Consider the following 26150-nt stretch of genomic DNA (forward strand, 5'->3'; position numbering starts at 1 on the left):
CGCGCGGCGGGCCGGGGGGCGGCGGCGACGGCGGCAGCGGCGGCGGGGGAGGGGGCGCTGGCGCTCCCGCGGCGGCCGCTCCTCTCTGTTTGTGTTTGTAGCAAGATGGCTGCCCGCCTCGCACCACGTGACGCGGACGCTGGGCCGCGGGGCCGCCCCCTCCGCCGCCGCCGCCGCCGCCGCCACCGCCCCCGCCGCCCCCGCCCCCTCCGCGGCTCCGGTCCCCCGCGACCCGCACGGCCAGGCGTCCGCCCCGCGCGACCCGCGAGGAGCCCCAAAGCCCGCCGCCCCGACCCCCCCGACACGTGACCCGGGGCCTGGCTCATCACGTGACGTAGGGCCTGCAGCGGGCCGGGGGTGGGGGTCCCCGGGGCGCTCCCCGGCTGCCCCTAGCAAGTGACGCGTGACCGTCGCGACGGAGGCCGCCGCAGGTGGCATCGCAGGGCTCTGAGTTTCGCCAGTCGGCTTCCTCCAGGAAGCCCGCCTGGATTGAAGGAGACAACTTTTAATCCAGATGTGTGTTCACTCAGACGTTCTGGGATATATGAAATAAGTGAGGAACTAATCACTTGGAAACTGTCCGAGGCAGCACTGGCTGGTGAGACCTAGAGTTTCTACCTGGCGCCGCCACTGACTAGCTTCTAGACTTCGGGGGAAGCATTTGATACCTTCGGGCCTCGGTTTCTCGTTTGCAGTCAGGTATTATTGCACTTCTCCGCCCCACCCCTGACCCTCACTCCACTTCCTTCCCGGAGTGCTGAAAGAATTAAAATAGGTGAATATGAAAGGCTGTGAAAAGAGAGAAATTACTATGCAAATCGAGTAGTAGATTGACACCTCCTTTGTTTAAAAAAGGGGTTTTCCAGAATCCTTGAACTTTTCAGGATGAAAAAGTGTTCTGGTGTTTTCACCTTTTTTTTTTTTTTTTTTTTTACAGTTATTCTAGAATGTAATACTTTGCTTTCCAGCTTCCTATAATAGCTGTTACCAAACACAATGTAATTCTTAGGATATGGAGAAGTAAAGTCAGACTTAGAACTTGAGTCCCTTGTGTTGTGCCATAATGGAGCACAGACCTCAGGAGCTACCAGAAGGCCCTTTGTTCCTGCACTGAGCATTCCCCAGGCTTCTGTGCACTTGTAGTGTTAGTGTCTGCTTTTTTCCGTTCCCTTGACTTTCTCGCAGTCAGGATTTCTTAGTGCTGCCAGTCTAGGTGCTTGCTCCCAGGCTGGAAAGTGGAATTATTTTAGAGCAAGGGCTCCCGTGTGGGTTTCATTCATTACTGCCTGTGGCCTTGGAAATAATCTCTTCCATCTCTGGATTGTGGGGTAAAGCACTTAACACAGCGCTTGGCACAGGGCAGGTACTCCACCGGTGTTACCTGGTAGGGGCTTCTGGTTCCACAGGGTCCACAATATTCTGATTGTTAACACTGTATAAAAATGTATCAACAGAATCTAAGCTTGGGTGAGAATTTTTTACCTAAAGTTCATCAGCTTTTTTATAACAGTGTTTTCTCAACTCAAAAGCTGTTGTCCTTGCTTTTTGTTTGTTTTTTAACTTTTCTAGATTGTGTCCTGGGTGGTTGAAGATCCCAGCAGCCTAATCTCGGAATGAGGAAAGCCTTAGCGTGTTTTGTTAATTAGCAACGTGAGATTGCAAATTTTGGTGGAGAAATGGTACAAGGGAAAAGAGGGACCTCTGTCGACTGGTAGCTGTAGGGACTGTAGCTCTGTGGACTCAGCCGTGCTGAGCTGGAAGAAAGGCAGGATTTGGGGTGGCTTTAGGAAAAGTGGGGGTCAGCTTTATGATAGCCGCAATCTAGGCTGATGGGAGAAGAGTAGATGGGTAAGAAGAAAAGCAGAACTTCAGCTGAATGCTTCGAATGCTACCATAAAAATGTATTTGATCAGGGCACCAGGGTGGCTCAGTGGGTTAAGCATCGGATTCTTGATTTAAGCTAGGTTGTGATCTCATGCTTTATGGGATCAAGCCCTGCGTTGGGCTCTGTGCTGACAATGTGGAGCCTTCTTGGGATTCTCTCTCTCTCTCAAAATAAGTAACTTTTTTAAAAAAAAGTGTTTGATTATAGAGTAGCACCCACTAGATGCAGCCTGGCAAGGAGCACAGACTAGACTCCAGAGTCCAAGATTGGAGTGATCACCAAAGGTTCCTTGTGTTCCAACTTGTGACTGTAGCCAAGTAATCTCCTCCAGCTGTAAAGTTGGGGAAAACGCTCTGGCTGCTGCCGCTGAAGACATGGGAATTTGAATCTGTTAAGCACCCTCTTTGAGAAAAGAAACTGAAATCAGAACTGTGTATCTCCCCTACAGAATGAAAGAGAAAATTACAAAAAAATCACTTAGACCTAAAATGTTTTTGTTTATTCAGGTGCTATGGTGTAAAATGCCTTGGTCTATGTTGTTTTAAATTGCTTTTGAAGTAAAGAAAGAGATTTGGGTTGGGGCGCCTGGGTGGCTCGGTCGGTTAAGCGTCCGACTTCAGCTCAGGTCACGATCTCGCGGTCTGTGAGTTCAAGCCCCGCGTCAGGCTCTGGGCTGATGGCTCAGAGCCTGGAGCCTGCTTCCGATTCTGTGTCCCTCTCTCTCTGCCCTTCCTCCGTTCATACTCTGTCTCTCTCTGTCTCAAAAATAAATAAACGTTAAAAAAAAAAATTTAAGAAAGAGATTTGGCGAGATGATTAATCGAGATGAAAGGGAGGTCCCAAGTAAGTTTAAAGAGCCAAGTTCTGCCCTTTTTCCAAATGGCAGATTCCTCTGTAGTGATTACCTTCAATGAAATGCAAAAAAGATAAGGACCATCTTAATGTCACATCAGTTTCTTACGGTGCCTGGCCTCACCCACATAAATCATGAACCTTTATATTTATCTGGATGTCAGAGTTCAGAAACCACATTTTAGATCCCATGAAAAGACACATATCCTGAGTAATGGAGTGATCGTTCATAAACTGTTTATTGTTAATTGTCAGACAAAATGGGCCTCAAAATGAATTTATTGCATTCAGAATTATTTTCTGCCACGATCTAAGATTTTGTCTTAGCGTCTCAAGTTACCAATGACCTACTCGTTGCTGATCCCACTGGTCCGTTATCTTTTTTTTTTTTTTTTGACAGAGGGTGCAAGTGAGAGGGGGCAGAGAGAGAATCTCATGAGGGGCGGAGAGGGAAAAAGGCACTAACCCAAAGCAGGGCTCGAACTCACGAATCGTGAGATCATGACCCAAGCCAAAGTCTGATGCTTAATGGATTGAGCCACCCAGGTACCCGCACTGGTCCATTATCTTATGCGGCCTGTCAGCAGCATGGACACAGCTGATCACTCCCTCCTCCAGGAAATGCTTTCCTCCCATAATTTCCAGGACACCACACTCCCTGGTTTTTCTTCCTACCTCACCAGCCGCTCCTTCTGCATCCTTTGTGGTTCCTTCCTTCTTCCTTAACACAATGCTCAGTCTTTCCAGACCTATTCATTGTAATGGGAGGGACTGCACAGGCTATGAGCCCCAATGCTAGACGTTCCTATCTCAGCTTAGCCACTGCTTCCTTTGGAAAACCTTGGATCTCCTCCAGGTCACATTGGCTGTTCTTTCTTCCTGGGGGCCCCACCGAACCCTGTACATGCTCCCCATTTAGCACTGGTCTCACCATTTTGTTCATCTTGTTTGTCTTCCACACGAAACCGTGAGCGGCTTAGCACAGAATTCTGTGATGTAACTAGTATTCCAACAGCCTATCAAGTCCTGATCCACTTGTTACTGCTGAGAAGCTTGTTTGACGATTGACCCGTCGAAAGACACCTGGGTTATTTCCAGTTTGGAGCTGCTACAAATAAAACAGCTATGGACATTGGTGAACAGGTTTTTATTTTATTTTATTTTTTTAACATTTATTTATTTTTGAGACAGAGAGAGAGCATGAACAGGGGAGGGTCAGAGAAAGAGGGAGACACGGAATCTGAAACAGGCTCCAGGCTCTGAGCTGTCAGCACAGAGCCCGACGCGGGGCTCGAACCCATGGACCACGAGATCATGACCTGAGCCGAAGTCGGACGCCTAACCGACTGAGCCACCCAGGCGCCCCGGTGAACAGGTTTTTAAATGCCTTTGAGTGTTCTTGCTGGGTCATAGGCTAAGCGTATATATGGTTTGTTTTATTTTTATTTTATTTTTTATTTTTAAAAATTTACTTATTTATGTTTTTTTAAATTTTTTTAAACTTTTTTTTTTTTTTTAATTTATTTTTGAGACAGAGAGAGACAGCATGAACGGGGCAGGGGCAGAGAGAGAGGGAGACACAGAATCGGAAGCAGGCTCCAGGCTCTGAGCCATCAGCCCAGAGCCCAACGTGGGGCTCGAACTCACAGACCACGAGATCGTGACCTGAGCTGAAAGTCGGACGTTTAACCGACTGAGCCACCCAGGCGCCCCTACTTATTTATGTTTAAATCTTATTTATTTTTGAGAGAAAGAGAGAAGGGAGGGAAAGAGAGAGAGAGAGAGAGGAAGAGACAGAATCCGAAGCAGGCTCCAGGCTTCGAGCTATCAGCACAGAGCCCGATGCGGGGCTCGAACTCACAGACTGTGAGATCATGACCTGAGCCAACCAGGTGACCAATCATGACCTGAGCTCAACCGACTGAGCCACCCAGGGCCCCTGTATGGTTCGTTTTAGAAGAAACTGCCCAACTCTTTTGCAGAGTGGCTAGACCATTTCTCGTTCCCACAAGCAGTGTGTGAGACATCCAGTTTCCCTGCTTTCTTGTGAATACTTGGTTGGTAAGATTTTTTTCTTTTAGACGTTCTGATAGATGTGTGGTGGTGCCTCATCATGGTTTTAATTTGAGTTTCCTCAACGGTTAACAACTTTGTATATTTTATGTGCATATTTGCCACCCGTACACCATCTTTACCTAAGCGTCAGTTCAAGACTTTTGCGCATTTTCTAATTGGGTTGTTTGTTTCCTGACTCTTGAATTTAGAGAGTTTATTCTGGATACGAATCCTTTGTCTGATATGTAATTTGCAAATATTTTCTCCTAGTCGATGGATGGCTTCTCTTTTCATTCTACTAATGTGATCTTTCACAGGGTTAAAGTTAATTTTTTAAAAAATTTTTAATGTTTTATTTATTTTTGTGAAAGAGAGAGAGAGAGTACAAGGAGGGGAGGGGCAGAGAGAGAGGGAGACACAGAATCCGAAGCAGGCTCCAGGCTCTGAGCTGTCAGCACAGAGCCCGACACGGGACTCAAATTCACAGACCGCGAGATCATGACCTGAGCCGAAGTCGGACGCTCAACCGACAGAGCCACCCAGACGCCCCATTATTTCTTTCTTTTTTTTGTTTTAATGTTTATTTATCTTTTAAAGAGAGAGAGAATGCTAGAGAGCGAGCATGGGGGAAGGGCAGAGATGGAGGGAGACAGAGGATCCATACCAGGCTCTGGGCTCTCAGCGCAGAGCCTGATGTGGGGCTCCCATTCTTGAACCGTGAGATCATGACCTGGGCTGAAATCATTAGTCGGACACTTAACTGACTGAGCCACCCAGGTGTCCCAAGGTTCTTTATTCTTTTCTCCTTCAACTGCTTTTGCACCTTTGTCTGGCTGTATTTGTGAGAATCAATTTCTGGATTCTCTATTCCATTTTTTAAAAATGTCTTTTAGGTTTATTTACTTATTTTGAGAGAGAGAGAGCAAGCGGGGTAGGGGCAGAGAGAGCGGGGGGAAAGAGAGAATCCCAAGCAGGCTCCACACTGTCAGCACAGAGCCTGATGTGGGCCCAAGCTCACAAACTGTGAGATCATGACCTGGGCTGACATCATTAGTCGGGCGCTTAACCAACTGAGCCACCCAGGCGACCCTCTAGTCCATTTTATTGATTTGTGTGTCTATCCCTTGGCAGATACTACACTGTCTTGATACTGTGTTTATGTAGTAAGTCTTAAAATAAGGTATTGTGATTCCACCTCTTTCAAAATTGCTTTACCTTGCTTTGCCCTTCCGTGTTAACTTTACAGTGAAGTTGGCTAGATCTACAAAATTCTTGCTGGGATTTTCATAGGAATTGCCTTAAACCTAGAGTTCAGTTTGGAGAGAATTGATATCTTTATTATGTTCAGTGTTCTAATACATGGACATCTAGTAATTTAGATCTTTGAGTTCTTCATCAGGATTTTGTAGTTTTTAGCATACAGATTCTTTGCGTGTTTTGTCAGACTTATACCTAAATATTTCTCCCTCCTTCTACTTCCCTCACTCCTGATTCCCCTCTCTCTGGATTGTAATGGTACTGTTTTAAATTTCAGTTTCCAATAGTCATGTATGTTACCTGCAAATAGAGAATTTTATTTCTTCCTTTCCAATCTTTTCTTTGCTTTATTACACTGTATCCTTTTCTTGCCTTATTGCACTGGGTGGGACTTCAATAGTGAGGGTGGTTAGAGAAGACATCCTTGCCTTGTTCCTGATTTTAAGAGAAAACTGTCTTACATCTGTCTTATGTCATTAAATATGATTGTAGCCAGCTGTAGAGTTTCTGTAGATGCTCGTTAACAAGTTGAGGAAGTTCCTTCTGTTCTTTTATGATTTTTATTTTTAAAGTAATCTCTACACCCAATGTGGGGTTGGAACTCACAACCCTGAAATCAGGAGTCCTCACTCCACCAACTGAGCCAGCCAGGTGGCTCCCTTCTATTCTTTTTTTGCTGGCAGTTTTTCTCATAAATGGATACTAAATTATGTTAAATGTTTTTTTCTGCATTGACTGATATGATCATATACATTTTCTTCTTTAGCCTGGTAAATGGTAGTGATTGATTTTCTATTTTTTGAGCCAGTCTGGCATCTTTGGATGCTTGGATACTTGGTCATGGCTTATCATTCTTTTTGTATACTGCTGGATTCAGTTTGCTAGAATTTTGTTGAGGATTTTTTCACCTTTTTTCATGAGAAATATTGGTCTGTAGTTTTTTATGTAAAATCTTTGGTTTTGGCCTCATAAAATTAGTTAGAAAGTGTTCCTTCCTCTTCTGTAGAGAAGAGATTGTGTAGAATTTGGTAGAATTCACCAGGGAAACCATGTGGACCTAGATGTTTCTTTTTCTAAAGGTTTTTTAAAACTATGAATGTAGTTACTTCAGTAGCCACAGGACTATTCAGATGATCTATTTCATCTCCTGTAAGTTCCGTAGGTTGTGGTTTTCTAGGAAATTGGTCCATTTCATCTAAGTTGTTGAATTTGTGTATAGCAAGTTGTTTGTACAAGGATACCTTGTTTTACTGCACTTTTTACAAACTGGAGGTTTGTGGCAACCCTGTCTCTTGGCACCACTTTTCCAACAGCATTTGCTTAAGCCTGTGTCTGTGGGTCATTTTGGTAATTCTGATATTTCAAACTTCATTATATTTGTTATGATCTGTAATCATGATCACAACTCACTGAAAGCTGATGATGGTTAGCATTTTTCAGCAGTAAAGTAGTTTTTAATGTTTATTTATTTATTTTTGAGAGAGAGAGAGAGAGGGCAGGGGAGGGACAGAGAGAGAGGGAGGGAGAGAATCCCAAGCAGGCTCTGTGCTATGAGCACAGAGCCCGACTTGGGGCTCAAACTCACCAACCATGAGATCATGACCTGTGCCAAAGTTGGACACTTAAATGACTGAGCCACCCAGGTGCCCCATCAATAAAATATTTTTATGTTTTCAACAAAGTATTTTTAAACTAAGATACATGCTTTTTTTAAAAAGATATAATGCCATTGCAAACTTAATAGACTACTTAATAGACTATGATGTAAATATAACTTTTATGTGTACCGGGAAACCAAAAAATTTATTTGACTCACTTTACTGTGATATTCACTTTACTGCAGTGGTCTGGAACTGAACCCACAATATCTCCAAGGCATGCCTGTATTATTCTCTAAGTATCTTTTGCATATGAGGCTATCTTTAGTGCTATCCCCACTTTCATTTCTAGTAATCATAATTTGATTTTTTTTTTTTTAAGATTTTAGCTCCAAGTAATCTCTACACCGAACCTGGGGCTCAGACTTACAACCCCATGATCAACAGTTGCATGCATGTTCTACTGACTGAGCCAGCCAGGCACCAGTTTTCCTTCTCTGGTTCTGACTTGTCAGTCTTGCTACATGCTTATCAACTTTATCGATTTTTTCAGAGAACTAGCTTTTCTTTTGAGTTTCTTTATTGTTTTTGTGTTGTTTGATTTTTATTCTTTTATTATTTCCTCACTTCTTTTTCCTTTGGCTTTATTTGGCTCATTTTCTAGTTCCTTGAAGTGGAAGCTTAGATTATGCTTCCATTCTTTTCAAAATACCATTCAGTGTTTCCAGAATACTCCTTGGTTCCTTGAAAAACAGTTTATCCATCAAAACTCAGCTCAGACGTCACTTTCGAGGCAGAATAGCCTTTCCTCCTCACGCCACATAAACCCCCAAACTTGTGATTAATGAAAATCTGAAACTAAAGGGAGAACTACAGGATTTAAATGATGCTGGGAGAAAAGTTCTCAAGAACCTGACCCCTTTCCAACCTGCAGTCAAATGGGGTCATAAAAATGCCAACTCACATGCGTAGGCTTAAGTTTACAAGGTTATTTTGGGTTTCCCAGTGGCAGAACACGAATTATCATCCTTATTTAAGTGTTGGGGCAACTCAAGCAGAGAATAGCTCTAGGTTCCCAATGCAGGTCTAACTCCTTTTTGAAGAGAACTCTCCAGAAACGATACCAATCTGAGCAGAGGAAACCCCTCCCTACTGCCATCGGGAGCCAGGAACCCGCAGGCGCTGCCTCGCCCTGCCCACCAGGGGGTGCACGTCCCTGCTGGGGGCGGGAGTGGGGGTGGACAGAGGACGATGAACTGGCGGGCAAAGGTTGAGAAGTGTGGGTCGGTCAGCATGCTCCGGGGGAGCCGTGAAGGCTGGGCCTACGTCTCGTAGCTTGGGTCTCCAAGGGCTGACTTTAGGGTCAGCCCTTGCAAGTGATAGGGGAAAGGGACAGGTCCCCGTGATCTACTGGGGAGTCCAGAGGTGGCTTTTTCTGCCCGGGGCCCGACCTCGCCACTCAATCCCCTACTCAAGTCTTTGGGCAGCAGGGGCCTTGGGCGGGAGTCAGTTCTGCCAACTCTGCCGCGCCTCCTCTGACCAGAGAAACCGCGATGAACGCGGGAGTCCAGACTTGCCTTCAGTCCCCTTCAGGTTCTCTTGAACTCGCAGCCCTTTTTTGGTCTTTGGCAGTCCCCTACCCCAAATCCTCCACGTCCTTAGAACAGCCTCCTGTCTCCCCTCTAAGACGCCGTTCGTGGGCCAGGAACTTGGACTGGCTTAGGAAAGCTGACTCTCTCGGGGTTTGACTTAATACATGCCCCACGCATCCGCGCCCAGCTTGCGTGGCGTACACGTGGTAGAGCCCGTCTCTCAGATCTCTCGCGTTACTTAAACACGTCGCGCGGTTGCGCGAGCGCCCGAGGGGGCGGGGAGAACGGAGGCCAGGAAAGCGATTCGTGGAGCACGCGGGCCGGGCCTCGGGGGGCGGGGCGCGCGTGCGCACTTGGCAGCCCTTTCAGGAGCCGGGAGCCGCCAGGGTGCCTGCGATCTCGCGATCCTGTTACGCGCGGCTTTCCTTCTCGTCCTGGGGCTTGTGGGTCGCGGGCCGCGCCCTCAGCCCGGGCGGGTCGACGCAAACTTGAGTGGTTCGGCCGGGAGTGGGCCGCGTGCTCGGGGAGAGCACTGTGGACTGGAGAGTGTAGGCGCGGGGGAAGGGGGCTGTGGAGGGACCTGAGGGTGGGGGAGATGTCCTGGATGAATAGGAACTGGGGGTGAGGGAGATACGCAAGTCCGAAGTGAGTGGGAGGGGACTGAGGCTGGAAGGGAAAAGGGGCGTTGAGTGCGCCCCCTCCCGTCTGCACCCTTTGGGCTGGAAACGGGGTAGGAAAGAAAGCGAAAGCGAAGTCGCTTGTCACCTCTCTCTGATCTCCCTCCCCGCGTCAGGGCGCACAGCATGGCGGAAAATCGAGAGCCCCGCGGGGCCGTCGAGGCTGAGCTGGACCCGGTGGAGTATACCCTTCGGAAGCGGCTCCCCCACCGCCTGCCCCGGAGACCCAATGACATTTACGTCAACATGAAGACTGACTTTAAAGCCCAGCTGGCCCGCTGCCAAAAGCTTCTGGACGGAGGGGCTCGGGGTCAGAACTCATGCAGTGAGATCTACATTCATGGCTTGGGCCTGGCCATCAACCGTGCCATCAACATTGCTCTACAGCTTCAGGCGGGCAGCTTCGGGTCCTTGCAGGTGGCTGCCAATACCTCCACCGTGGAGCTCGTCGATGAGCTGGAACCAGAGACTGATACCCGAGAGCCTCTGACCCGCATCCGCAACAACTCGGCCATCCACATCCGTGTTTTCAGGGTTACACCCAAGTAATCCAAATGAGGACGGCGTTGTCCACCTACCCCCAGGTAGCTAGGCTCAGACGTGGCTCTCCTTGTACTGAATGTGGCCATGGACCTCCTACCAGAGCCACGTAAGAGAAAGCCTGTTTCCCTTACAGCCCAGAGGACTCTGAACTGAGGGAAAGAGTATTGTCTCTTGTTGGGCCCAAGCCGCGGGTCTTACCGTCTTTGTGGTCTGTAAGCTTTGTCATCGACAATAAAAAATATCAAGTTGTGTTAGTATGCAGCTACCCCACTGCGGCTGGCTCTCCCCTGTGTAAATTCTGTGTGTGCCTGGAAAGGGAGAGTAGGAAACTTTACAAGTATTTAGGTACAGGAGGGGACCCCAAGTGTTTTCTGCCTTTAGAGAGCGTAGATAGTATTACAGACTGTGTAAGAAAACAAACTGTAGTGCAATGCAAAAACCGGAGAATCCCAGTGTTTGCTTTAACATTTTGTGTACTCTCAGAGGAAGGCCGAGGGATGAGGTGTTCCATCTTGCCTGCTTAAAGTGCAGCAGGATGATTGTACACTCACGAAGCATCGGGCTTTCTGGTGGCGGTCCCCGAGACAAGAAAGGTGAGAATTTAAGGATGAAGGGAGCAAACAAAAACCGTGGGCCTGCCCTGTGTCAGACTCTATGATAGGGACTGTTTCATTGGATTCCCAGTCCTGCGGGGCCCAGGTGGTTCCAAGCAGTTGTGGTCCAGAGCCCTTTAGACCCTTCTTGACGAGCTGCTCCAGTGGGAAAGGAGAGCTTCCTCCCTGAATTACTGGGTACACAGGTAATCAGTAATTTTTGTTTGGGTATTTGTAAGAGGATCTGATTTCTCATGTTTATCAAGCTGGAGTCCCTGAAAGCAATGTTTATCAAAGTGGGTGGTGATCCATTTGTGGGTCTTGAAATCAATTTACTGGGTCAGAGCCATTTAGAAAGTTTTTTTTTTTTCTTTTTCTATTAAAAAAAGCCACTGAACCGGTGATGTTTTGTTAGTGCCTTTCCAGTTAGGGGTAGGTGTAGAGTTACACATGTGCTACTTATGATAGAAATTGTGTTTTTTACCATCGATCGAAGTCACAGGAGTTGGAAAGCCTCTGACTTAAAAGTAACAGAGGTTTTACTCTAATTTGCCTGAAGGCAGTTTGGTTTGGGGTTCTGAAAATAAGGCTTCTCATTTCTCAAAAACCCTCCCTCTGGCCTGGATATTCCTGTTGAGGGACTTTGATGCCAGGTCATTGACTGCCAGCAACTCGGGCAAGGGGACTCCTTACCAGACCAGTGCTTCATTCCAACAAACGTGCTGAGTGCCTACTGTGAGCCAAAGCCTGGGTTGGGCCCTGGGATACAAAATCAGTACAAAAACCCCTGCCTTCAAGGAGCTCCTCATTTAACTGGGAAGGTAGATACACAAATTTGTGAATGAGTGAGAAGGTGAGTTATGTAAGATGTAAGAGTAGCCATGAGTTGGGAATGTAGAGAATGAAATGGCTAGCTTCCTGCTGGAGTCTAAAATGGTTTTACTGTTGACTTGGGTATTGAAGGATGAATAGGAGTTTGCCAGGCAAAAGAGAGGAGAGGACAGACATCTCTGGCAGGGGGGTCAGCATGCACAAAGGGGAGTCATGAATAGGCAGCGTGTATCGTGGAACTCAGGGTGGCGAGAAAGCAGGGGGCGCTGGGGAGACTTAAGGGAGACAAGACCAGAGACATTTCTTTCAGGTCCCCCACCCCCACCCCACTCCATAGCCACCTACCTTGTCCCCCTATCAGCCTTGACTGCAAGGCTCCCTTGCCCTGGAGCCCCCCAGGAGCAGAATAGGGAGCTTGCTGGAACTATGTGTCTCTCTGCACGTATGTGTTCTCATCTCTCTGTGCTCCTGGCCCAGGCCCAGCTGAGGTGGTGGCAAGCAGCCCTTTTGCATTTGGTTTGTTTTGGCAGCTACCTCTCCCAGCCTATTTGTTGTTTCTACTCCAAGTCCTCTCACTGCTTGCCAATGGGGCTTCCCTCAGTGGCAGGTCTGCAGAAACAGCTCCTGGACATTGCTGCTGAAGGAAGAGTGGGTCCTGGAGCGTGCCCTTTAGTGTGTGGGGAGGTAGGGGGCGTGGGGGAGGCTCCTGCATCTGCTAGAGTCCACGCACCGTGGGCAGGGCAGGGCACTCCAGATCCCTCCTGTAGGGAGGCCAACCAAGACCTCTTTTCCGCTTCCTTCTGTTGACTGAAGCACCTTCCATCAGAGTTTGGGAAAAGGGAAGGGGGTGGGGCAGAAGGTGTGTCCCAATGGGGTTCCCCTCCCTTGTTTTTACTCAACAGCTGCAGAGGCCACCAGGCATTCAAAATGACCTCTTACTTCAAAAGCAGATCCCCAGAGGCCAGAATTGAAATGCCTTATTTTGGAGGAGGGTGTAGACATTTGCTCATCACCCATAGCATTATTGAGCAGTCACTAGTTGCAGGGATCTGTTAAGCATCCCGCCTCCCAGAGAGGGTGAAACTGGTCCTATAAAGTCAATAGGGAGTGAGACAGATTTAAAAAGACAAATAATTGGCATAGTGCTGGGAGCCGTCCCTGGCATTTAGTACAGGCTCCACAAGTCAGAAAAGCTACTATTGTTAATGTGAGCCATTTTGCAAAGAAATGGTGTTGGGCCTCTCTGTGGGAATAGGGAGGGGGGTGGAAAGGGGATTTGTGTGTTTGATTTACAAGGCCGGGTTACTAGTTCTGTTGGCTTTTACATTTGTGGCTTGCCTGGGAGAGAAGAAGACAGGCCCTAAGGACACATGAACTGGTTTGGACTGGGTGATGATCCTCCTGGGGAGGTCCTCATACTCAGGATGGGCTGAGTGCAGGGTGCTTGGTCAGGAGTTGGGGGAAGAATGGCGTGTTCCTTAAACCCACGAACCTCTAGAGAAGTTGGTTGAAAAGTCTGTGATGAATGTAGTTTCTCAGGGAGCAGAGGTCCAATTGCACCAGGGTTTGGGGTGAGGCAAAGGTGATCCCACAAAGAAAGATGCCTGGATATGACCACTTAAGGCTCTGCCTTAATCGTTCATCTTTTTGTTAAAAATTTTCAATGTTTTTTAATTTATTCTTGAGAGGAAGAGAGAGACAGAGCATGAGTGGGGGAGGGGGAATAGAGAGAGGGAGACAGAATCTGAAGCAGGCTCCAGACTCCGAGCTGTCAGCACAGAGCCTAACGCGGGGCTCAAACTCATGACCTGAGCCAAAGTCAGACGCTTAACAGATTGAGCCACCCAGGCGCCCCTTAATGGTGTCATCTTTGACTTGAATGTTGAAGGACGACTAGAAGTTTGTCCGGCAAAAGAAATGCCATAATGGCATTGTGGGTGCTTTTTAACTCCTATGTTTTGGTTTAGCCATATTTTCTAATTTTCAGTGATCACATATCATTTTTGTAATAAGAGAACATTAATTGTTTACGAAGCGTGTTCCTTTGTTCTGTTCTCTAGGTGGGGTCATCAGGGGAGTTAGTGATCATACTGGTAAGATAACCTCAAGGAGAAGAAGTGATTTCATTGCCTGATCCAGTAACAAATAAATACCTAATGACTACATGGATGGATGTATAGAAGGACAGCTTGCCGTCCACTTTATAACAAGCCTCCGCTCTCTTGAGAAACATCAAATATCTTGCCACTGGAAGTCTGCAAGCAGAGGGTGGGCCTTCACTTTCATGGGACCTCCTAGGTCCTTTCCGGTTCAGAGTCAATGAATTTTGTTGGCTGCAAGAAAAATATACTTTCCTGAAAGTACTAAACTTATTTGCTGGCTCCTGAAATAAGACAGAAGCAGAGAGGCTCCCTTGTATACAGATCAAGGGATGCCTATGGGGTCGAGCAACAGGTTCTTGATATTTGTTGGTTCTCAGTGAACCGTGAACAGCTTGGGAGAATATCTGCTATATTTGGATGTGCAGGAGTATGTCTAAGGCTTCTATAAACTTCCCTTGAGGTCTCGGCCTATATTCTTCTAAGTAGAAAGCGCCTATAATACCGCCCAGTAGAGGTCATACCAAATCCTCAAAAAGTCCCCGAGCCGCACGTCAACAAAATGAAACGTCTGTACTCACAACCGAGCGCCTGCAAAGGCCTCACACGGGAGAAACAAACTACTCGTGTTGACATTACCAGTCATGTTTTGCTTCAGTTAGGATTTTCTAGTCTTATTTTTGGACAGGAACATTACTCTGGTCAACTTAGCAGCTCTGTCTTCTGATTACAGGTTGGGAGATACAGGAGGGGGCTTAGGAATATTCAGCAATACTAGTGAGCGACAGATCCTAGGATTCGCCAGACGCTTTCCACGGAAACCGAACCGGGGTCGTTCTGGAGCTTGAGGCGGAGGCATTGGTGCCCTGGGAGCCCACCTTCAAGGACTCAAACATTTGGGGGATTCAGGAGACAAGTGTTCAAGAAAGGTGGCCCATCATGTTTCAGGGCTTGTCTAGGGTGAGCCCAAAGGCCTCATTCAGTTCAAGATCCTTAGGGTTTCTCTGGGCCCCCCTAGGAGGAGACCCACACCGACAGGGCAAGGAATCCCCGGCTGACCCATTTGAGACATGTCTTGGTATCTGCCTCTTAACCCACCCGCAACTCCCACAGTGACTCTGTTTCGCTCGGTTGTGTTCAGGGGCAAGTTTCTCCAAGTGCCATCAGTATACACACCCAAAGATACCTCCATCCACAACCCACTATTCTCCATTCTCACGACGTCTTCCGGTGAATTGCTTGGCATAGCGGACACAACACCAGACACGAGGTGCCCTGAGCCTGTGCCCAGCGCCCCAGAGGGAACAGTGGAGGAAGTCTGGAGAATATGCTGGAGATTTGGTCTCTAGGCCTCCCAAGTGAGGACAAGTAGGAGGGACAATAAAGCAGAGATAGTGCAGTAGTAACAGCCGGCACTTATTGATTACCCCGCTCGAGGTGTTACATAATCTCACGAGAGCTCTGGCAAGCAATCACTATCATTTTCGCCATCCGTAGACTCAGAGGTACAGTCACTGGTCCAAGTGGGCTGCTGGTAAGCGGCAGATCAGGCCACTAATCCGGGCTCCTTTGTTTCCAGGACAACCCCTGGAAGCCACTGGGCCACAGAGCTGCTTGTTGAGAGCAGAAACCTGGATGTCTGGTTCCACTGGCTATTTTATGGCCAAGAAAGCAACCCTTGCCTCAGTTTCCCCAAACTGACTTCGGACAGGACTTTCTCTGGTTCTCCAGCGGGGATCTGTTCTCCAGCATTCTTGCTCCCTTCCCAGCTCCCTAAGGGCCAGGAAGCCCTCCCCACCGCACCCTCCACAGTCCCTGGCCACCTCACTTCCCAGCACAGAACGTCTTCTGGGCCACTGGTTGAACTCTCCAGCCGAGCTGAGAAGCCACTGCTTGCAAAGAGGATGGAAGAGAAGCCCGGAGGCCCCCCTCTTCGTCCCCAACACGACTCCAGGCAGCTGGGGCTTCCTGCTGCCTTGGGGTCTGGGGCAGTTCAGGGGAACCGTAAATTTGCTTCTCCTTGGACTTGCAGTCTGGACTGGCTGCCAGGAAGGCTCCATGGAACAGAGCCTGCCTCCACCCCCGCCATCCTCCTTGTCACCCCGTCCCTTTTCAGATCCTGCCTCAGTGGCTGCTGCTCAGGAAGTGGATGTAGGCCTCACGGGCCCCTGCGATCCCAGAGCTAGGTTGTCCAGCCTGGCTCCAGCAAGCACTCGGAGGATGAGTGGCTCACCTCCCCACTCTAGGTCTCCCATTCTCTGGCAGAGGTGTCCGGAGTGGAGGGATTGCCTAATACCAGCCAGGCTTAACCGTAAAGAGGCAACATGCTGGGTGCCCGGGGGGTACCAAAGTGAGCCAGACCTGCCATACACTGTCCTTTGCTCTTTTTGGTGATCAAGTCACCCGTGCTGCGTGACTCCAGGGAGTACCATTCCCGGCAAGCCTGTGAGTGGCACCCTCTGCAGTTGTACAGTGCTCAATCTTGAAAGCTGTGCATGTTGGCCCAGCCAGTAAGAGGCCTAAGCCACATCCATAAATGATGGCAGTACAGAGGAAGGGGACAGCTTCCTGCTGGGGGATCAGGGAAGGCTTCACAGAGGAGCTTAAGGCTCGGGCTTGGGCTTTGAAGAACGATGTGGGGAGAGAGAGTGTGAGAAGGTGATCCAGGTGGAAAGCACAGAGTGAGCAAAAGGCAGGAAGCATCGGAGTTCATGTGATGGAAGGAGCAGGAATGAACAAAGTAGGAAAATAGGCTGGAAAGGTAGACACAGGGCAGAACACAGGCAGTCTTAGTTCTGAGGCAACTGGGAGCCATAGCAGGCTCCTGATCAGGGGAGTGACACAGGAGAGGCTGTTCAATGGGAAAGATAGTGGGGATTGACTGCAGAGGTTGGGGAGGAGACCCTTTGCAGTGGTCAGCGCCATACTAGGAGAGCACAGGGAGGCAGATGAAGGGGGCCCTGGCACGGGGCGGTGGGCATTGCAGGGGGGGAGCCCCGGGAAGCTTCCTGTTTTCTCTCTGCTCTTCAGGGTCCCCTGATGTCATGGGCAGATAGCTGGACCCTGCTGGGCAGTAGCCAAGAGCATTTGGGTTGAAGTTGGCCCCGAAGCACCCTCTGCCCTCTAGTAGGATTACCTCAGCTCAGGGGTTGGGTGTGGGGTGGACCAAGATCCTCTCCTGCACCTTCTCTCCCAAGCTGCCATCAGAGGGCTCTCTCCAAAAGCCCTAGAGGATGAGCCAGCACCGCCCCTGTCCAGCAGGCCCCAACACCTAGAAGCTGGTCCTTCTGGCCCATCTCCCCTCCTTTCTTGAAGGCAGGGGTGTAGGCACCTCCGACAAGTCGCTACGAAGGAAGCAGCAGGTCCCACAGCCCGAAATCCTCCTCTCCTCCCTTTCCTCAGGCAGTGTCTACCCCCCCCCCCCATCTGTCCCTGGCCCCCTCTCCATGGTCAGGTCAGGGCAGTGACGCAGGAGTCGGGGGAATGAAGAGCAGAGGCTGGGGAGGGGCGAGGGGTCGGGACAGAACGCATGTGTGGACGTGTGTGGACGTGAGCGTGCGTGTGCTTGTCCCACAGCTGGGATTTAGGAGGGAAGCAGGACCGGGCTCCGAGGGCCAGGCGGGGCTGGGAGGCTGCCTGGGTGCTGAGAGGGAAATTGGCACCAGGGGCATAGCAGGGTGTGCAGACCGGGAGCCAGTACAGCAGGGTTGAGGAGGGACCCCAGAGCAGGCTGGAGGTGAGTGGAGGGCAGAGGGGCAGGATCTGAGCAAGTCAGACCCTCATTCCTTCCCACTGGAAGCAGGCCAGCCTCTGCTTCCCGGCCTCTCCTGGTCACCATTCTGAGCCCCTCTTTGATCTTGCTCTCTCTCCACTTTATGGTTCCCTCCCTCACCTCCGTTGGACTTTATTCATGTCACCCTCTCAGCAAGGCTCTCCCGACTGCCCATCTAAAATTGCAGCCTCCCCGGTCACTCCTGGCCACTTCCATGTCTGTTCTCCTTGGTCCTTATTGCCACTGGAGAGCCTCTTTTTTTTTCTTTTCTTTTTTTTAAGTTTTATTTATTTTGAAAGAGAGAGAGTGCATGCACACATGCAATACGGGGGAGGCAGAGAGGGACTCACAAGCAGGCTCCGTGATACCAGCGCAGAGCCCAACACAGGGCTCAAACCCACCAACCGCGAGATTATGGCCGTAGCCGAAATCAAGAGCCAGATGCTCAACCAACCGAGCCACCCAGGTGCCCCGGAGATCCCCATGTTTGTGTTTGTCATCTGCCTTGCTGCCAGAACGTCAGCTCCACCAAGGCAGGCGTTCTTGTCCGTTTCATTCACTGCTCTATCCCCAGGTCCCTGGCCACAATTAGGTACTCATATATATTTCTTAGAGGAATAGTCATTTCTTGAATGAACGAATGAATGAATGTTTCCCATTCTTTTCTTTTTAAATGTTTGATTTATTTTTGAGACAGAGAGAGACAGAGCATGAGCAGGGGAGGGGCAGAGAGAGAAGGAAACACAGAATCTGAAGCAGGCTCCAGGCTCTGAGCTGTCAGCACAGAGCCCGACGCGGGGCTTGAACTCACAAACTGCAAGATCATGACCTGAGCCGAAGTCGGACGCTTAACCGACTGAGCCACCCAGGCGCCCCTTTCCCATTCTTTTCAAACAAAATCCAAATTCTTTAGAGTGGCATGCAAGGCCCTTCCCAACTTGACCCCTCCCAAACCAGCCCTCTGGCCTTGTGTCCACCTTTCCCTTCCACACCCTCCCCCCTGACATGCCTGACCATCCCGGATCTTCCTTCTTCCCTGCTGTACTAGCCTCTTCCCCCGCCTCACATCACTTCCCACGGAAATCCTACCCGCCCTTCGAGGCTGAGCTCAAGTCACCTCCTGCATCAAATCTTCCGTGATTCCCCCGGCTAACAGTGAGCTCTGCCTCTTTCAAACTTTTCCACCTAGGCTCCACACACTCCAGTCCTCACACACTGCCCTGTGTACCCATCTTATCTCTACGGTAAGCTACAAACTCCAGGAAGCGGGAGCAAGGTCTCAAACACATCTTTTTGTCTTGCAAAAGTCAGCTGACTTGACAAAAGAAGGCACCGATGGCTTGAATGAGATATCTTTAGTATCACAGAACTGGTAAGGATGTGAAGGAATATATATAACCACCTGTATTTGTAGGACTTTGGGACTGGGACTTTCATCAGCCCCATTTGATAGGTCAGGGCACTGAGGCCTTTCCAAGGTTTGAGAGACCAGCCAGCCTTGGACTCCTGCTCTAGACAGCTTGCCCGGATGCTTCCTAGAAGCCCCAAAGGCTGAGCTGCAAATCTGAAGAGCCATCATTCTGGGGGATAGCTCTATTTCAGAGTTCTTAAGAATTCTGCCACGCAGACTAACCTATATCACAGGTCAGAGACAAAAACAACAAAAAGGATGTCAAAGTGCATGGCCTGTCCTGCACAACATACCAGGTGCCCGAAAGTTCCATTTCTGGGTTTTCAGAGTCCTGGAAAGTGATGAGTGGGGAGAGAAGACCCCCAGAGTTCTTGCTTCGTGTGCCCCCATAAAATTCCAGACCACGAACAAATACTGGCTTCTAGAAGTAGCGGGATTGTGAGAGGAAGGCAACTCGCCTCTGCCAGCACCTTCCCGGCCTCCAGACCCAGCTGCCTCGCAGGAACCGGCACCCCCAACTCTGAACCCCCCCCACCTTGGCCCGAGAACGGGACGCCCCCCTCCCCCACCCCCAGGGAGCGTCGGAGGCCCCCAGCCTTTCCCAGAATGGCACCCCTCCCGCGGGTGCGCACCCAGCGGCACCTCCCAGAACCCGGGCTCGGACGCGCAGACCGGTGCCCCGCTCCGCGCCTGCGGCCGCTGTGCTCCCGCCCCGGCGAACCCCCGACCCAGGCGTCCTGCCCCGGTCTGACCCCTCTGGCCCCTACCTCCGGCGACCCCTCACGCACACAGCCTGCCCCCCACCCCCACACACGCACGCACACATGCTGATAACAGCCCCGACCCCCGGCCGAGCCGCAGTCCCCGGGCCAACCCCGACCGGTCGCCGCGCGCCAGTCCTCGCGGACCGTGGCCAGCAGTCCTGCGCTCGCTGTGCGCGACCCCGGCTCGGCGGCCCCCGGACGGTGGCCCCTTCCTTCAGGGCGTGAGACCGGCCCTGCCCCGCCGCGCTTCCCGGGATGAGGGCTCCCGGCAAGGGCGCCGGCCGAGCCCCTGGTCGCTGAGGGGCCGGGGGAGGCGCGGAGATGGGGTCGTGCGGTGAGTACCCGCCGGCTGGAGGAGCCCCCGCCCGCCTGGGCCCCTGTTTGAGCAGGAATTTACCGCTGGGGCGAGTGGCCCCGAGGTGGCCGGGTTCAAGGACCGACAACTTGCCAAGGACCCCGGAAGGGCAAGGGGGGTGGGGCAGCCTCCACGTGCCGGCAGGGCTCCCGGAGCCGCCGGGAAAAGGTGAAATCTGACCCGGGCACGGGGACGCGGTTTGCGGGTTCGGGGGGAAGAGGGGCGGCTCCGTGCGTGGGGAGGAAGCTGATACCTGGGTCTTGGAGCAATCCCCGGGATCTGCGAGAGGGGAAGCCTCTGTCACACCGGGATTGAAGTTTGCCCGGGAGAAGGGGATGCCGGTAGTTTGGGGGGTGGGGTGTGCTCACCGCGGCGGCGGCGGGGATTGAATGAAGGCCAAGGAGGCAGAACCCGAGCGCTGGGAAGGTTCGGGGTGGGAGCGACAAGCTGGGGGCAGAGGAACGGGATGTGTGAACCTGCTGCTCCAAACACACTCAGCCTGGCACTCTTTTCTAGAATGTCCTGCCCTGCTGCTTCTGCTATCTTTGCTGCTGCTTCCCCTGGGCCTCCCAGTCCTGGGCGCCCCCCCTCGCCTCATCTGTGACAGCCGAGTCCTGGAGAGGTACATTCTGGAGGCCAGGGAGGCCGAAAATGTCACGGTGAGGCCCCCTCCACAAAACATTCCACAGAACTCACTCTCAGGAGTCCTGGGGGGGGGGGGGGGGTCCTCCAAGATCCAGGAAGCTGAGCCCCTTCCTGGCACTTGGCTCAGGGAGGTGGGAAGCCAGAACCCCCAGTAACAATGATAAAAGTGGTACCCCCAATGCATACCTGGAAGCTAGGTAAGGGGCAGTGGTGGAGGGGAGCCCTCGGGGAGCCTGACTCGGGGTCGTGCATTTCAGATGGGCTGTGCTGAAGGCTGCAGCTTCAGTGAGAATATCACTGTCCCAGACACCAAGGTCAACTTCTATACCTGGAAGAGGATGGACGTGAGTTTATGTTTTCCTTCTTCTTGGGGAGTCTCATTTTGGGAACCTGTTGGGGTGGGAGGGAGAATGACAGAAGGAGGTGAGGGCTGAATGCAGTATGTCCATTCATTTATTCCTTTCTTCATTCATTCATTCATTCATTCATTCAACAAAACTGGTTCCATGGCTTCATTTGCTCAGCTTGGTGCTTGGGGTTGCTGAGACGGAGGGGCTGGCTTGGGCTGCTGACTCCAAGTGTCCACTCCCTTTAGGTCGGGCAGCAGGCTGTGGAAGTCTGGCAGGGCCTCGCCCTGCTCTCAGAAGCCATCCTGCGGGGCCAGGCCCTGCTGGCCAACTCCTCCCAGCCATCTGAGACCCTGCAGCTGCATGTGGATAAAGCCGTCAGCAGCCTGCGCAGCCTCACCTCCCTGCTTCGGGCACTGGGAGCCCAGGTGCGTAGGTGGGGGGGCCTCACTTCTCTCTGCCCTTTCTGTAAAATGGGAGAAGGACCCCTGCCAAGAAATACTGAGGCTCTCATCCCCCTCCCGATTCTAGCCTGAATCCCATCTCCCTCCAGGGGCCCCGGCACTGCGGTAACCTTCTGTTCTCTCCTTGGCAGAAGGAAGCCACCTCCCTTCCAGAGGCAACCTCTGCTGCTCCACTCCGAACATTCACTGTCGATACTTTGTGCAAACTTTTCCGAATCTACTCCAACTTCCTGCGGGGAAAGCTGACGCTGTACACAGGGGAGGCCTGCCAAAGAGGAGACAGGTGACCAGGTGCTCCCACCCCGGGCATGTCCACCACCTCACTTACCACCACTGCCTGTGCCACGCCCTCTGCACCACCACTCCTGACCCCTGTCGGGGGTGATCAGCTCAGCACCAGCCTGTCCCACGGACACTCCACGGCCAGTGGTGACATCGCAAGGGCCAGAGGAACTGTCCAGAGCGCAACTCAGATCTAAGGATGTCACAGGGCCAGCCTGAGGCCCCGAAGCAGGAGGAATTTGGAGGAAATCAGCTTAAACTTGGGGATGGAGCCTTGCTGGGGAGAAACCGAAACTCATCTTGGTGCCCTGCCGAACCGCGATGCCGGGACAAGGTGGAGGGCCGATGCCTCTTCGTGCACCCATCAGGCAGGGATAGGAGGGACCGGAGAATTTAGGTGGCGAGCCATGAATTCTCCAGGTCTCATGGGCACTCCCATGATAGTAAGAGCCCGCCGGACGAAGGGTGGTGGGAGCCAGGGAGATGGGATGGGGGCTGGCCCCTGGCTCCCAGTGCGTCCACATCTTGTGTATTTTTCAATCTCACCGGCAAGAACTGAAACCACAACATGGCTCTTGGCTTTTCTGTTTTCCCCTGGAGCACCCCACTTCCCTGGCCCTGCTCCCACCCTGGCAGCAGGCAGCAGTCCTGGGAAACTAGAGCTGGAGGGGGTCAGGCCCTACGTGCTGCCTTGCATGGCCTGTCTGACCTCTTGACCCCACTGGGCCTGAGGCCACAAGCTCTGCCCACGCTGGTCAATAAGGTGGCTCCATTCAAGGCTATTCCTCAGTAGGCAGCTGGCAACTCTCTTTAGTGAGTTACAGCCGCCATCAAGGAAACAGGAGCCAGGAGGAAGAGACCCTTTGGTGGCTGGGGACAGCTCCCAGTCCTGTATACTAGACCCTTATTATTTCTCACTTCTTCTCTGTGGTGCCTTTGGCTAAAGCCACATTCCCAGAATCCGCCTTTGCCACCTCTAAATCCCGCTGCCCTCTTTCCTTGCCGGGGATGGTCACTATTAATGCTCTACCCTGTAACTCACAGAAGGAGCCACCTTCCCCGACAAGGGTCTCACTGAGCATGGCTCTTCCAGGTGGTTCCCTTACTCGACTTCATTTGATTCCTTGCACAACTCTATGAGAAAGTGTCCACTGTCATTCCCTTTGAACAGATGAAGAAATAAAGTCACTGCCAAGGTCAAGACAACAGGAACCCCCAATTCCCCCAGCACTGACCCCTTCCCTCTCTGCTTGTTCCTTCCGCAGAATCCCTACCTGCTCCCTGCTTCCCCGGGATATGGGACACAGAACAAACGGCCTCCACTCTCCATCCCTACGTCTAATTTTACTCATTACTCTGACAATCAACTTCAAACTCCTTCCCAGACATAATGCTTCCGCTGTAAAGTACCGCCCAGGAGAGACCAGTGCAGACAGCAAAAGATGACACAAAACTGCATCAGGATCCAGATCCCGGCCATTAACATATATGGGAGGATCAGTCTCTCTGTTTCTATCACAAAACAGAGAAGTCAGGCTGCACCCCTGAAAATATGCAAAAGAGAGAGAAGTTTTGCAATCTGCAGCAGGAAAAATTAGGGGTAGGTTGCAGGCTTGGAGGGTATTTATGAAGTATAGGAGCGTGATGGGGGCAGGGGTGGGAGGAATCCACAGAGGGGTGGATCCAAAGGAGAATTTTCACCTGGCCAATCCAGCTCCTGGGGTACAGTGCCCTCTTCAGGCCCCACTAGGAAATGCTAAACAAATTGGCCTGCAAAAGAACCCTTAAGGCTCCGATCTTGGCACATTTCAATAGAAGTTTGTATTGCGGTTTCCACAGATGGCATCTGGTTCTCGCCCCACTGCTATGAATCAGGAAGGGAGGAATCTGTCTTTCTCTCTGGCAGAACTGAAGTCAAGAGGGTTGTCCTGAAATCCAAGGAATGCAGCTAATAATGGCAGCTGGGACCTGAACACAAGGTTGAGGACTCAACCCCTAAGCACATCTTAGCCTGATGTGGTACCTAGCTAGTTAAGGGACCCCAACTATATGACCTGGGCCAGTATGTTAAAACATTCGAAACATATGGGGCACCTGAGTGGCTCAGTTGGTTAAGTATCTGACGTTGGCTCAGGTCTTGATCTCATGGCTCGTGAGTTCAAGGCTTGCGTCGGCCTCTGTGCTGACAGCTTGGAGCCTGGAGCTTCCTTCAGATTGTGTCTCTTTCTCCTTTTCTCTCTCTGCCCCTCCCCCACTAGCACTCTGTCTGTCTGCCTGTCTGTCTCTCTCTCTCTCAAAAATAAAAAAACTTTAAAAAAAACCCCACATAACTCATTTATTCCACACTTAACGGAGTACCTACTGGGTACCAGCTTCTGTGCTGAGTGCTTAGAAAAACATGAAATGATTATCTGCGCCACTCACAGCCCAGGTGTCCCCCGAGAAAGCGGGCATTCCCCACTGGAGACAAAAAGACAGGAGCTCATAAATGTGGACAGAGCCGGCTTTGTAGGTGACTGTATGGACAGGCCCCGATGGGAAGGACCTGGTGAAGGCTCAAGTCCCTGCGAAGCGACATAGATACCCAAGGAGGGAGGGTGTCTCCAGATTCCAGATGTTTTTCAGGCACAGGCAGGGAGTGTGAACTCTCTTCTGTACTATTATGACGATGATTCACAACTTATTAAACTCTGGCACCGGCATGACCTGCTGTGATTCTCACCACCAATCCACGAAACAGGAAGACCTTCAGTATCAGCCCCGTTTGCCGGATGGGGAGAATAAAACTTCAGTCCCACCAGGTAAACGACAGCCAGCCAGCTCCTCTGACTTCCTGGCAGGACAGGAGCCGGCACAGCCCAGTTCTGAGTCAGCCGGTTACATAATTGTTTAATGGCACTGCCTTGTGTTTGTAGAGTGCTTTGCGATTTACAAGGTGCTTTCTCGGGGCATTTTCTTATTTGCTCTCCTAACCGAGAGAGGAAGGCAGAGATGGTAGAGGATCTCCATTTTGCAGAGGAAGAAACCAAGGTTCAGAGAGATTATGGGCCGTGCCCAGGCCGTAAGACACTGAGAGGAAGATAAGGACCAGGATCCAGGTTCTCTGACCCTGGTTCCCTCTTCTGCCCCAAGCGGGGACCACGGGGAAAGGAGCGTAGAGGGAGTAGCTGGAGGAGAGAGAGCACTTCTGGGTCAATGAGGCTTTAGGCCCATCCATCTCTCACTCCCTGCTCCATCAACTCCTCCCTGCTCCATCCCCTGCCTGGGGTTCCTCCTTCCTCCCTAGATGGGCAGAAGTTACCTCCCACCCTTCCCAGACCCAAGTCTCCAGCACTGGAGGCCAACTCAGTCGCCTCCAGCAGCCGGAGACCCCACCTTGACTGCCACCTATTGGCCCAAACCTTCTCCCTGGGCCTGAGCATCAGGCTGACCAAATGTACCTGCCTGACCCCAGCTCACAGGTCACCTAAGATGTTCCTGGAACTGCTCAGAATCCTCTTCTCACCAAAGAAGACAAGTGTTGCTGGAGTTGAGTTGGCAACATTAGACATTGCAACCTAAGCTGAATGTTAACTACGTTTTTTGTTTTTTTTTTTTTCTCTAGCTGGTCAAGGTTAATTCCTCTAAAATTCCATCATAAAACTGACATTATGAAAGATTACTGGCAACAGAAAAGCAGGCAGGAGTATGGTTTCCCAACTTATATAAGTCATGCCCAAATGTCCATGAACTCTCTCTTCTTGATTTTTAAAAATTGATTAGGAAAAAAATTACATGACCCACACACAATTCCTGCTTTAAAACAAAACAAAACAAAACAAAACAAAACAAAACAAAACAAAACAAAATTTAGCCGTGCTAGTCTCTCCATTTTACAGAAGCACACACTAAAGACCAGAGAGGGTGAGTAAAGTGTCCAAAAAAACACAGTGAAGCCAAGACCGGCTTTACTTCTCTGGAGTGGTCCCCAGGGTTTCCACATACCAGGGTCTCTCATACCTATCCCTGCAGCTGCTAGGCTGGTCAAGCCACAAGCCCTCTGGGTCTTTGTGCACTCGTGACTCCCCAAAATGCAGAGCCTGGGGGCTCCCTCCCACATCGCCAGCCCTTCCTGTCCTGACTTGTGAA

The 26150-nt window shown here is 50.9% G+C and overlaps 2 protein-coding genes across 3 annotated transcripts; both read left to right on the plus strand.

The window, feature by feature from the left end:
• Nucleotides 1–9611: 9611 nt before the first annotated feature.
• POP7 (POP7 homolog, ribonuclease P/MRP subunit) lies at nucleotides 9612–10716 on the plus strand. Its single transcript, XM_042921844.1, has 2 exons — nucleotides 9612–9787; nucleotides 10033–10716. Exon 2 carries the CDS (start codon nucleotides 10043–10045, stop codon nucleotides 10463–10465), a length of 423 nt encoding a protein of 140 aa, XP_042777778.1. The 5' UTR covers nucleotides 9612–9787; nucleotides 10033–10042; the 3' UTR covers nucleotides 10466–10716.
• Nucleotides 10717–20250: 9534 nt separating this feature from the next.
• Nucleotides 20251–22582, plus strand: EPO (erythropoietin). 2 transcript variants are annotated; one of them, XM_042922264.1, is made up of 5 exons: nucleotides 20251–20263; nucleotides 20801–20943; nucleotides 21187–21273; nucleotides 21525–21704; nucleotides 21872–22582. In XM_042922264.1, exons 1-5 carry the CDS (start codon nucleotides 20251–20253, stop codon nucleotides 22025–22027), a joined length of 579 nt encoding a protein of 192 aa, XP_042778198.1. In that variant the 3' UTR covers nucleotides 22028–22582. The 2 variants fall into 2 exon arrangements, with proteins under 2 accessions (XP_042778198.1, XP_042778197.1); XM_042922263.1 differs by lacking the exon at nucleotides 20251–20263 and having other exon boundaries at nucleotides 20500–20943.
• The last annotated feature ends 3568 nt before the right edge of the window (nucleotides 22583–26150 follow it).

This window comes from Panthera leo, chromosome E3, assembly GCF_018350215.1.
Source record: "Panthera leo isolate Ple1 chromosome E3, P.leo_Ple1_pat1.1, whole genome shotgun sequence".
In the NCBI taxonomy this organism is placed as follows: domain Eukaryota; kingdom Metazoa; phylum Chordata; class Mammalia; order Carnivora; family Felidae; genus Panthera; species Panthera leo.

What these genes read in the sequence shown, in the direction of transcription:
- POP7 (XM_042921844.1), top strand. Translation starts at nt 10,043, where the DNA reads ATGGCGGAAAATCGAGAGCCCCGCGGGGCCGTCGAGGCTGAGCTGGAC.
- EPO (XM_042922263.1), top strand. Translation starts at nt 20,674, where the DNA reads ATGAAGGCCAAGGAGGCAGAACCCGAGCGCTGGGAAGGTTCGGGGTGG. An exon ending in GGGAGGCCGAAAATGTCACG is followed by an intron (nt 20,944 to 21,186) that starts GTGAGGCCCCCT and finishes CGTGCATTTCAG; the next exon opens with ATGGGCTGTGCTGAAGGCTG. An exon ending in ATACCTGGAAGAGGATGGAC is followed by an intron (nt 21,274 to 21,524) that starts GTGAGTTTATGT and finishes CACTCCCTTTAG; the next exon opens with GTCGGGCAGCAGGCTGTGGA.